Here is a 12,606-nt window from a genome sequence, read left to right as displayed (position 1 = left end):
GTTTCTATTATATCAGCTCGATTCTTAATAAAAGTTAAAAATATGGAAAACGTAATTTTTGAATTCTTTTCGAGATTGCCTTTGTACTCCTCCCATTCACGATACGTTTTACTGTCTAATTTATGTGTAATAATATAGATTAAAAGAGTATCCCAGTGATTAACAGGTTCACCTAGTGATTCTAATGCACGCAAATTTTTATTTATCTGATCTATTAAATTTTTCAATGTTACTGACGACTCCTTATGAATGACATCCATATTAAATAATGTTGATACATGATGTTGAGTTAATAAATGCTTATTATCAAATCGATCACAAAGAAGTTGCCAAGCCACAGAATAATTCGCAGCAGAAAACTGAATTGAGTTAATTACCACAGCAGCAGATCCTTCTAGCGAGGATCTTAAATAATGAAATTTATTAATATCATTCATGTCATCATTTGAATGTATTAAACTCACAAAAGTGTCATGAAACTCTAGCCAGTTTGTGTAGGATCCGTTGAATTTTGGTAATTGAATCGTTGGTAACTTTACAAATTTATGATTGATTCTTGATCCTTTTTCTTATGATTTGCAAGTATTTCTTGAGCTCGAGATATAGACTTATAATAAAAGGATTCAAACTCGCTACGTTCTGACAATTGACTATCCATATTGTCAGTATTGCATTCTAATGACACCTGCACTTCATCGTATTGTTCATACATAGCCTCGAGTTTACTCAAACGCAACTGTAACTCACTAACCTCAGAGGTGCTCAAAGTTGAAGGATCCAATGAATTTAAATAGTTAGAAAAGAAAGTTAACCTTCCTTTGTAACTCGCACGTTTCCTAGTAAGCTCCTTATCCTCAGGCATTGCGTAGGCTGGTGTAACAATCTGGAATTTATACAAATCAAAGTGAGAATTTATACAAATCAACAATTTATACTAGTTACAGACTGTAATAATAAGCAATACGACAATATTTTAAAGATTTAACAGTACAACAAATAAAATTTAAATAACTACAGGTTACAAGTTAGCACGTGCTCTAAGAACTTAACAAAATTAACTTAACTTCAATATTAATAAAGCTAAATAAACTGAAATCTTAATAAATTATAACCGTAAAGTGATGTTGCAATTAATCTTTATGACCTAACAAAGCGGTTATCATAATGCAGTTATTTTATACTCTTTGATAACTACTCTTTGATAGATCTTTACAACATAATTAATAAAATAATTTAACTAGGCTTGATTAAGTTAAATTAACTTTATTATAATAATATTCGTAGAATTTTATTCACGTTACAGTATTAACAAAGATATACTAACCTTAAGCAAATTATTTTACGTTAAATACTACCTTAGAGTGTTGGGAATTAATAATCATCAAGATCTTTACGAGTTTACCACTGGGTACTCTGCTATCCTGACCACAGAATCTTCTTATTATATCAGTTTCAGTTATCGACAGTAATAGTAAACGTGAAATACTTTCTGTTATTTCACAGATCTTTGATCCTCTAGGCCTTCTAAGTCCTCGTGTAATGACAATGAAAATGTTGCTTCAAAAATTATGGTTACACAAACTGTCTTGGGATGAACAACTGCCTCCGGAAGTTAATAAACTTTGGTCCGAATTGATTGTTGATTTACCGGAATTAAATAAAATTAGGATTCCACGACGTGTTATTATTGATTCATACCAGTTTTTAGAATTTCACATTTTCTGCGATGCGTCTGAACGAGCCTACGGTGCGTGCCTATACGTACGTAGCGTTAGTGATGAGGGTGATGTATTAGTGCGTTTATTAGTAGCTAAAGGTCGAGTTGCTCCGCTTAAACCCACAACTATTCCGAGGTTGGAACTTTGTGGTGCCCTGGTGGGAGTTCGTATATATGAAAAGGTTGTTGCCTCATTACGAGTACGAGCAGCACGAATCTTTTTTTGGAGTGACTCTATGATAGTGCTAGGCTGGTTAAAAATGTTGCCAAATAAGCTTCAACCCTTTGTCCGGAACAGAATTGCAGAAATTTTAGATAAGACACCCAGTTGTGAGTGGAGACACGTTCCTACCGATAAAAATCCCGCGGAATATATTTCACGTGGTGTCGCATTTAAGTTAATACGGAATTTGAAAGAATGGTGGTCCGGACCAGAATTTTTGATGAAAGATATGTCATGTTGGCCAACTAAACCTTTACATACAGATGATGATACACTACCGGAAATGAAATCAAATATTACTATTTTACATGCTTTGGCCAACAATGATGAATTAAATAGATTAATTAATTTTAACTCTTTTTCTAATTTTCTACGGCTTAGGCGTACTTTAGCTTGGGTTTTACGATTTGTTGATCTGAAATGCAAAAAGATAAAGAATATTGGTCCTTTTAGTAGTAAAGACTTACAAAGAGCTTTAAATGTAATAATTCGGGCATCTCAAAGTGAATCATTTATAGAATATACTTTTTTTATTTTTTTTTTTATTTTTATTATTACTTTATTAATAAATAAAAAGGAGTTGCCTAAGAAAAGTCCACTAAATAAATTCAAAGTATTTTTAGATGACCAAAATATCATGCGTGTCGGTGGTCGACTCCAAAATTCAAACTATCAGTATGATAAAAAGCATCCTATTCTTCTACATTCCAATCATCGGTTTACAGTGTTAGTATTTGAATATGAACATAAAAGGTTATTTCATGATGCCCCTCAATTATTATTATCTTCTATTAGAGAAATATCAATATATTCCTCTAATAGGCCGTCCTCTAATAGGCCAATGCCTATTAGAGGACGGAATTTAGCTCGAAAATGTTACTTACAATGTACGCGGTGCTGTCGATTAACAGTTACTCCCACTATGGGTTACTTACCACAGCAGCGACTTCTAGGTGGTTTTCCTTTTGAAAATATTGGTTTGGATTATGCAGGTCCAATCCAATCAGCAGTTCGACAAGGTCGAGGTACAAAATTAGTTAAAGTTTATATTGCCATATTTATTTGTTTTACAACAAAATCAATTCACCTCGAGTTAGTAGGTGATTTACCTAGTAATACATTTATTTTAGCTTTAAAAAGGTTCATCTCACGTAGAGGAAAGCCGAAAAATATATATTCCGATAACGGCCGTTCATTTGTCGGTGCATACAATGACCTTTCGAGCTTTCTTAAAACAAATTGTGATTCGGTAACTGAAGAGATGTCAAAGGAAGGTATAAACTTTCATTTTATCCCGGCATACTCCCCTCATTTTGCTGGTCTTGCGGAGGCTGGCGTAAAATCAACTAAACATCATTTAGTTAGAGTGTTGGGCCTTTGTAACCTCTCTTACGAAGAATTATACAGCACTTTAGTCCAAATAGAAGCTATCTTGAACTCGAGACCACTGACGCCATTATCATCAAATGCCGATGATTTAACGCCATTGACGCCAGGACATTTTTTAATTGGACGCCCCTTAGCATTATTACAATCGCCAAACTACGAACATCGCCCTGTAAATTCCTTAACTCGCTTCCAACGAATAGAACAGCTGAGACAACATTTTTGGACTCGATGGAGCAAGGAATATATATCGGAACTTCAGATAAGAATCAAATGGAGGTCATGTAAGGGTTCGCTGAAACTCAACTCTTTGGTTCTTTTAAAAGAGGATAACTTGCCGCCACTAAAATGGAGAATGGGGAGAATTGTGGCTGTCCATCCCGGTCCAGATGGGATCATCAGAGTTGCAGATGTCAAGACGTCCAATGGCGTAGTTCGAAGATCATTTAGCAAAATTTGCCCATTACCCGACCTTTCTGAAGATGGAAATTCTGGTTGAAAGGGAATCTTTCAACGTCCGGGGGTATGTTGGCGCAAGCGCCTGTTAAAACTGTGAAGCAATTTAGTATATGGACGTTACGGAACGATTTAGATATAAGGCACATTGTTTATTGTAATTTTTTACCTACCCTGTCATAAAAATATGTAACACAATAAAATTTTCATTGCAAATTAACTACGCCTTTTTTAATATCTCCTCGTTAAATACTATCAAAATCCGCAACAATCATTAATAATATTTTTATTCAAATAATTTTAGGTACATAAATATTTTAATAGTGCCTTTTAAATAATATAATAATACATTAATATAAAAGTGACACTGTCGTAAAATTCTCGATAGATGTCACTTTTACCTTTAAGCAAGTTAGCTTACCGCTATTCAACGATAGATGTCACTTTTTGTTATTTGTTCTAATTTTTTTTTTTTGATAATTCATGCCATAATCCCTACCTAATATAAATGCTAATGTGTTTATAGGCTTATACTTTCAGGCAGGAACGGAAATATGCCGTACAGCGAATGTTTGCTTCGCAAGTCAAAATATTATTTTTATTATTGAGGGTACTGACGAATTTTGTTAGGTTAAAATATTTATTAAAATTAATATTTATATATTTTTATAAATATATTAAAAAAAATTATATAGAAACTTAAACAAAAACTAAAGTTGCCATATAATTAAATCAGTATAACACTTTAAAGCTTTTAAGAGTTTAAAACTGTTTAAGAGGAAACGTTACCTGGAACGACAGGACTTCATAAGAAGATGAGTGCTTGATATAGTAAGATTGAATTAAAACTTCAGTTAAAATCTCTTCAAGTTTTATGAGCTCGAATACGACTTTACCATTTATATGGCGGCTTTAACATAATCTCCGTAGGAGAGATTTTATTTATTCATTCATTAATTGATCTAAATTTATAGTAATTTTATTGTCATTTTACTGTATGGAGTTCTACAAATCTATCATACAAAGTTTTCTTAGAATCAGTTATAGTTTTGTCAGAATATTTGACACTTGGAAAGCGTCGGAGCGATATTTTGAATCATATATCGTATATACACATACTATCGGACATATACATATAACACCAACGAAACCATAAAATAGAATAATAATACTTATTATTCTCCTGACATACCTATCAAACAACATACATTTTTTATTTATAGTATTATTATGAAATATAATTTTAATTCCTGTTTTTATGTAATATTTCTAAGAATGGAATAAGAAGGGTCATCACTTGCATTACTGATTTATGTTCTAAATAGCTGCGACTCGCTATTTTATCCACGTTAAATTGTTTTTACGTATATATGTACGTAATCTTTAAGTTATTATAACTTTTGATAGATACAACCGATTTTGTTGAAATAAAAACTAATGTGTGCCTTATTCTTGCCTATATTAACTAAATTATTAACATTTGAATTTAATTGTTATCAATAATGAACGAACGAACGCACAAATAATGCTTGTTTTCGTTTTGACAACTCGGAAATATTCATATTAACTCAATAAATAAGTTATTTTTAATTTTATAAATAAAATTAATTGTGGATACAGACAAAGATGATAAAGATTCGATGTGACCAATATGTATTAGAGGGACAACAATTTCAAATACTCTTATTATTTATTTTGAAACATAAAAAAATTAAATAGGTATGTACGGTTTTCTTAAATGCAAAGAATACACATTTGTACGCTCGTTATGTTTTTTCAATACTTTAGGGAGCGTTAGACACCGTTTGTTTATCAGTTATTAATCTCTGTTGAGATACCGGAATGAATAATGACCAGTGGTTCAGATTAAATACTTATGAAAATGTATAATGATGGTATGTACGAGTGTGTAGTGATAGTAATATAGACTGCCTCGTTAGTCTAGTGGCTAGATATAAGGCCGCAGAACCCGAGATCCTGGGTTCAAATTCCAGGTCGGGCCGATAAAAAGTTAGTGAGTTTTTCAGTCAAAGATTCTCAGTAGCTTCCCGGAGTCTGGAAGTTAGAAGTGTGTACACTCCCGTGCCTCAAAGAGCACGTAAAACTGTTGGTCCTGCGCCTGAACTCTTTCCGGTCGTGTCGGATTATGAGAATAGAGAATGCACCTGTGTTTGCGCACGCACTTGTGCACTATAATATGTCCTGCGCCGTTGGCTAATCTGTTGAGATTGGCTGCCGTGCCTGAAATCTATTAGGAGGACATCAACATCTTCAAATTTTGGTTAATAAAATTATTTATTTTTTAGCTTTTCTTCATATTGATAAAGAAAGTAAGTTATAACTTGTATACGCTAAATTCTGGATAAAAATTTAAATCTGAATATTATAACCATAATGATCTTATTTTTTATCTTTTTCTATTCTCCATTTATTATATTTGCGTATCATTACCAATGAATTATTCATTTAAAAATATAGTTTCAGAAATTATTGTGATCCTGTGGGTATTTATGCAACTTCAAGTAAGTCCCTACAATTTAAATAACTAGTCTTAAAGTATTAATACAAAAAACTGACAAAATGCAGTAGATAAAAATACAATGGTAACTGGCACAATTGCTTAGTGTATCTTATCTCTTTCGTTCTCTTATCTCTATTTTTTATAAAATCTAGGTACGAGACTGTTATATTGTTGCTGTGCAAATTTACTTTTAACTTTATTGTAAGGAAATCGATGGAATATGAATTAAATACAATTAAATTTATTAGTTATCCGGTATGAAAATCAACGGATACTAATGTTTTCTTTATAATCGATATAGTCTTTTATTAAGTAAATATTTTTTCTTTATAAATTAGTTTTTGACATGCGATTTAAATTTATTAATAGGTCAAGTAAATTTTTTTTTCTACAGACTTTGTTTATTTCATTACATCAACTAAATTTATTTAATATTACATTGAAACATAAATATTATATCAAAGTTAACATGTTTTACACGTTAACACAGAAATATAACAATGTAAATTTTTTTTATTGTTTAAGTCAAATTTAAAATAGTACCACCCAATTCCCACCCGACGCAAAGCTGCCCATAATGCAGACTGCATTTCCGCGCTGTACGTTTTTTTTACAAGAAGTGTTCATTTATTATTATAAGAATTACCGAACTTTGGAATATTATTTGTTGTTAATGTCCCAGGAAGGTTTTCATTTATTAAGTTGGTTACATGGTAAAGTTAATAAAAAACAATTAAATTTGTACCTATCCTGCTTGTAAATAAACAAATATTAACTCGTTGTGGTTGTGGTTCAAGCTCCACTTGGTTCTTCGGATCACGGCCTTATATCTACCAAAGTGCCACAGGCCAAGCTGCCGCCATCAGCGGTATGCAAACGTCGCGTTTGGCACTATAAGTCGGCAGATTGGGACGGTATGCGCGATTACTATGCGTCAGTCCCATGGAAGGAACGCTGCTTCAGTGGGAATGACCCGACAGCTAGTGCCGCTGCTGTTGCTGATGAGATCATGTTAGGAATGGAATACTACATTCCTAGCTCAGATCTCATCAGTAGGGGTACGCGTAACCGTTGGTTAACTCGTGAATGTGCCGACGCTGTATCATCTAAGCAGGCGGCATATCGCGCGTGGATCAACGGCTGCGTTAGCGGGGCATCTAACATTGACTCACTGAAAGCAAACTACAATGAAAATTCCAAGTCCTGTAGGAAGGCATACACGAGAGCGGATGCACAGCGCATTGTACAGATTGGTCATGACCTTATTTCGCATCCTAGGATTTCTTGCATTGCAAAACGATTTCCACCGCTCAGAAATCCGGACGGATCGCTAGCTCACAGTCCGCAGGAGAAAGCCGATCTCCTGGCTAAACTCTTTGCCGACAACTCCGTGATCGATGATTGTAGTGCGCTGCCACCAACAATACCTTCATGTGGCCACACGATGCCTGACATCAAAATCAGGCAACGTGATGTGCGTGCGGAGCTGCAATCACTCGATATACGGAAAGCTAGCGGTCCCGATGAAATACCAGCTATAGTGCTGAAGAAGTGCGCGGCGGAGCTGTCTTCTGTGTTAACGCGCCTGTTCCAACTTTCTCTCTCTTCGGGATGTGTGCCGGAGGCTTGGAGAAGAGCTAATTTGCTAGCGGTTCCCAAAAAAGGGGATCGGTCTGACTCGGCAAATTATCGACCAATAGCTATCACCTCAGTAATTTGTAAGGTGATGGAATGGATTCTTAACAACCAATTGATCCATTACCTAGAAGATCGCTGTCTAATTAATGATCGTCAGTACGGGTTTCGACCAAAACGGTCCACTGGTGATCTTCTAGCGTACGTAACACACCTCTAGGGTGAAGCTATCGACAAGCATGGAGAATCGTTGGCTGTCAGCCTCGATATCTCCAAGGCTTTCGACAGGGTCTGGCACAGAAGTCTTCTCTCCAAGCTACCGGCATATGGTCTGCCTGCTCAGCTATGCACCAGGATTGCCAGCTTCCTACACAAGCGTGGCCTTCGTGTTTTAGTAGATGGTTGCGCTTCACAATTCCATGTAGTGAATGCTGGGGTCCCCCAGGAATCTGTGCTATCTCCCACACTCTTTCTTTTGCATATCAATGATATGCTCTCTCTTGGGAACATACATTGCTATGCAGACGATAGTACAGTGCATGGTGGATACCACGGACGCGCAGTGGCTGGGCGGACGGAAACTGAGGAGAGGCGGAAGAATCTTGTCATTGAACTCGATAGGACATTAGAGCTCATCGCCAAATGGGGTTCTGATAATCTTGTTGAGTTTAATGCCAAGAAAACACAGGTATGCGCTCTCACAGCGAAAAAGTCACCATTTTCCCCTCTTCCCTTCCTCTGTGGCGCACCGCTGATGATAAAAAGCAAAATCGCCATGCTGGTGATGGACGTTCGCTGCGACCTTAGTCCAAGGGATTACATCGAGGCTATTATAAAAACTGCTTCACGGAAACTCGGAGTTCTGAACAAGGTGCGGCGTTTTTTCACGCCACAACAACTGTGCCTGTTATACAAAACACAGGTACGGTCTTGCGTTGAATATTGCTCGCACCTTTGGGATGGCTCCGCTAAGTACCTACTGGAGGCCTTGGACCGGTTGCAGCGACGTGCAGTACGCATTATTGGCGACGTAAAGGTCACAAACACCCTTGAACCTTTACAATTGCGTCGCGAGATAGCAGCACTGAGCGCTTTCTATCGTCTGTATCACGGCGAGTGCTCTGAGGAATTATTCTCTCTAATTCCTGCTTCCCCCTTCCTTCTTAAGTCCACGCGAGCTGGTTCTCGATGTCACCGCCTAACTGTGACATCAATTCCATCGCGCACAAAGAAATTTGGCAACTCCTTTCTTTGTCGCACTACCAAAAAATGGAATTCCTTACCAGCTCACGTGTTCCCATCCTCTTACAACCCGGGTTCCTTCAAACGAGGCGTGAAGAGGCATCTTGCGGGCCGGCAAGGCGGGGACGGCTAGTACAGAACATTCTTCCCGACTGTACTGGCCGTCGTCGCGTTTGGACTCTACTACCACTTACCATCAGGTGGAGTAGTCATATGCCATCCCCGCGCATATATATAAAAAAAAAACTCGTATCGTATATATGCCTATTTTTAACATGTGATTTAAATTTATTAATCAGCAAAATTTAAAATATTCGCTAATAAATGCGGAAATATAAATGAGCTGACGTCATATTTCATTCATTTCGGCTATCATCATAAAGCTACTGTAATGACAAAACTGTGTACTGTTACTGTACTGTTGTACATAATAGCACAAAAAGTTATATTTTATTAGTATAATATACATAGCTTTAATTTATTCTTGGTATCCATAATATCCTCTATAATAAATAATAATAGGTCCTTACATATGAAATTAGCGTTTTGTCGTACTGACCACTTTGATCTGAAATATCTCCTTTTTGGTTCCTTCTTCGTCGTGACACTCTTGTCAGAGCGGTCGTGGTCGCCATGAAGTATCATGAATTATTCGGCGCAGATGTTATTCGCCTCACGAGCCTTCGCCATATGTCCCTGTTAGTGGTAAGCCTCGTGCATTCATGCAAGGGACCGCCAACAGTTGTTTTTATTTGGTCGGTCCATCGCATGGGCGTCCTTCCACGTGGTCTGTTGCCATCCACCTTGCCTTGAATGACAAGGCACTCTATGGAGTTATTTCCTTGCCGGGAGACGTGTCCAAAAAAAGTTAGTATGCGCTTTCGAACCAGCGCCGAAAGACGCTGTTTGATGCCGAGTTCTTGAAGAATGGAGATATTGGTGCGAAATTCGGTCCACGAAACTCTTAGCATTCGTCTCCAGCACCACATCTCCATAGTATCGATCTTCTTTTTTTCGACCTGCCGCAAAGTCCACGTCTCCGCAGCGTATAGAAATATGGGGAAAACAAGCGTTTGTACGAGCCGGATCTTGGTTGCTTTTCTGTTCCTCCATATTTTCTTCAGCTTCTCCATTGCAGTTCTCGTAATTGCCATACATCGCTTGACCTCATCTACGCATCCGCCATTATTCGATATTAAAGCTCCCAGATATATATAGGATCGGACGACCTCACAGTTCGCAATCTGAGTGATCTCAGGCGAGTTTTTTTTGCCCGGTCTACAATCATCATCTTCGTTTTACTGCGGTTAAGCTTTAATCCGAATTCTTGGCATATGCGCTCCATTTTAAGAAGCAATTCTTCCATATGAACTGCGTCAGACGCAAACAGGGTCGTGTCGACGGCATAGCGCAAATTTGTAATCTTGCGCCCACCAACTGCAACACCGTCACTCCAGTCCTCAAGCGCAGTGCGCATTACCAGTTCTGTGTAAGCATTGAACAAGAGCGGTGATATTATGCATCCTTGGCGGACTCCAGCGCTGGGATGAAAGTCTTCAAATAAAACATCATCCGTCCGCACGGATGCAGTCCCATCTTCGTAAAGACGCCTAAGAAGATGAACTAAGTGTTTCGGTGTACCCATGTCCAGTAACACCCTCCATAGTTTGGGCCATTTTACTGAGTTAAATGCCTTTGAGAAGTCAACAAAGCAAATATAGTAATAAGTAGGCTTCTCTATTATCTGGCGAACAATGAGGATCTGCTCACGTGTACCCCTTCCTTTTACAAAACCGGCTTGTTCTGGTGCAATTTCCTTGGACAGAAAGTTCTTCAGTCGTTCATTGATTATTTGTAGCAGGATTTTACTAGCATGAGATATGAGGGCTATAAGGCGGTAGTTGCTACACTTCTTAGTTGAACCCTTCTTGTGCAAAGGAACGTAAGCCGTGTGAGACCATTCTGTTGGCCATGTTCCTGAATGCCATATCTTGTTGCATATGTTGTGGAAGATATTGACACCTATGTCGCCTAAGGCTCTTATAGTTTCGATCGGCATAGCGTCTCTTCCTGTGGCTTTCCCCTTCTTTAGATGCATAATGACGGCTTTTACTTCCGATCGAAGAATGTCTGGCACTAGGTTTTCATTTCCGGGCTCTGTATCAAGAAAGTTTTTTGACTGGTTGTCCTGGAACAAGGACTGGCAATATCTCTTGAAAATGTCAGTTATATGGTTTAGCTCATTGACTTCTCTACCATCACTATCTTCAATGGCCCAGGTCTTGGAAGGAAGTGTCTTTGTGATGGATCGAATTTTATGGTAGAGATCTCTGGACTCATGTCTATTTGCATGAGCATCGATTTCCTCACATATTTCCTCTTTGGTTAAGGAATCCAAATTCAAATTTATAAATTCATTTAGCTGGTACATTTCAGTTTTGAAAACAGTCATTCATTTGTTTTTTCCTCATTATTTTTACGTACGCGGCGTCGCTTATTACCGCACAATGGAAAACATGAAATATGGGTATATTAACGAGTACGAGTTCTACCGCGGCACCAGCGCTGCAGAAACAGCTCGAAGGATTAATGATGTGTACGGCGCTGGTATCGCAAAAGAAAGCACTGCGCGTTTTTGGTTTTAACGTTTTCTTTCTGGAAATTTCAATTACAAAGAATATGTACTTACATATATGATGACTGTGTGGTATCTACCCAGAAGGGCTTGCTCACCCAAAAGCTCTACCGGCAAGTAAATATATAGATATAGATATAGCTATGAAGAAACGTTTACAAAAGTACGTTTTTATGTAGGTTTATTTAGATTTATAATCTAAGACTATTATTTATTACGATTATGAAATTTAATTAGCGATTTAGATAATAATAATAATAATAAATAACTTTATTCACTAAAAAAGAAACAAAGACAAAAAATAATAATATACAAAACCATAAAAAAAGAGTTAACAATATCATATTTCATCATATCTATGGGTATGCGAATCTTACAATTCAAAAACAATTTCGTTCATGTCTCATATCAAATAAGCCCCAACCAAAACACAATAGAAGACATCGGCTTCGACCTTATTTGTCTTAGACTTGCAAGTACAAACTACATTTTACATAATTGTATCGTAAAACAATAAGTGGTTATTAAAATGTCTTTTTGTTATAAACAAAATGTCTAACAAATCGGCAAAGCGTTTTGTTCGTCTCCCGCCGAGTTTTTGGTTTATTGCAGGCGAAGAAGATAACGCAGCTATTGTTCTCAGAGAAAGTAGAGCTGTTTCAGAGAAAACGTCCCGACGGGAGAACGGTTGCACCCTTTGTGTCATTGCGAATATTACAATGCAAATGATACAATTCGCATGAACGTTTCAACTGGTTCGTAATTTCGCAATTTCACCAAACGCTCGACAT

General features: G+C 37.0%; 2 protein-coding genes across 2 annotated transcripts in view; one reads left to right on the top strand and one right to left on the bottom strand.

The window, feature by feature from the left end:
- LOC126769549 (40S ribosomal protein S12, mitochondrial-like) overlaps positions 1-12,606 on the bottom strand; it is a 431,911-nt gene that overhangs the window by 63,428 nt on the left and 355,877 nt on the right. The window lies entirely within an intron of this gene.
- Positions 1,165-3,893, top strand: LOC126769788 (uncharacterized). Its single transcript, XM_050488700.1, has 3 exons — positions 1,165-1,169; positions 1,467-1,899; positions 3,415-3,893. Exons 1-3 carry the CDS (start codon positions 1,165-1,167, stop codon positions 3,823-3,825), a joined length of 849 nt encoding a protein of 282 aa, XP_050344657.1. The 3' UTR covers positions 3,826-3,893.

The sequence above is a fragment of the Nymphalis io genome, chromosome 7, assembly GCF_905147045.1.
Source record: "Nymphalis io chromosome 7, ilAglIoxx1.1, whole genome shotgun sequence".
Classification (NCBI taxonomy): domain Eukaryota; kingdom Metazoa; phylum Arthropoda; class Insecta; order Lepidoptera; family Nymphalidae; genus Nymphalis; species Nymphalis io.
Note: the sequence above shows the minus strand (reverse complement) of the source record. Positions and strands in the feature narration are given on the sequence as shown.

Bases quoted from the DNA above. Each gene is read 5' to 3' on its own strand.
- LOC126769788 (XM_050488700.1), top strand. The intron at 1,900-3,414 runs GTTGTTGCCTCA...TCAAATGCCGAT, and splicing joins GAGTTCGTATATATGAAAAG to GATTTAACGCCATTGACGCC.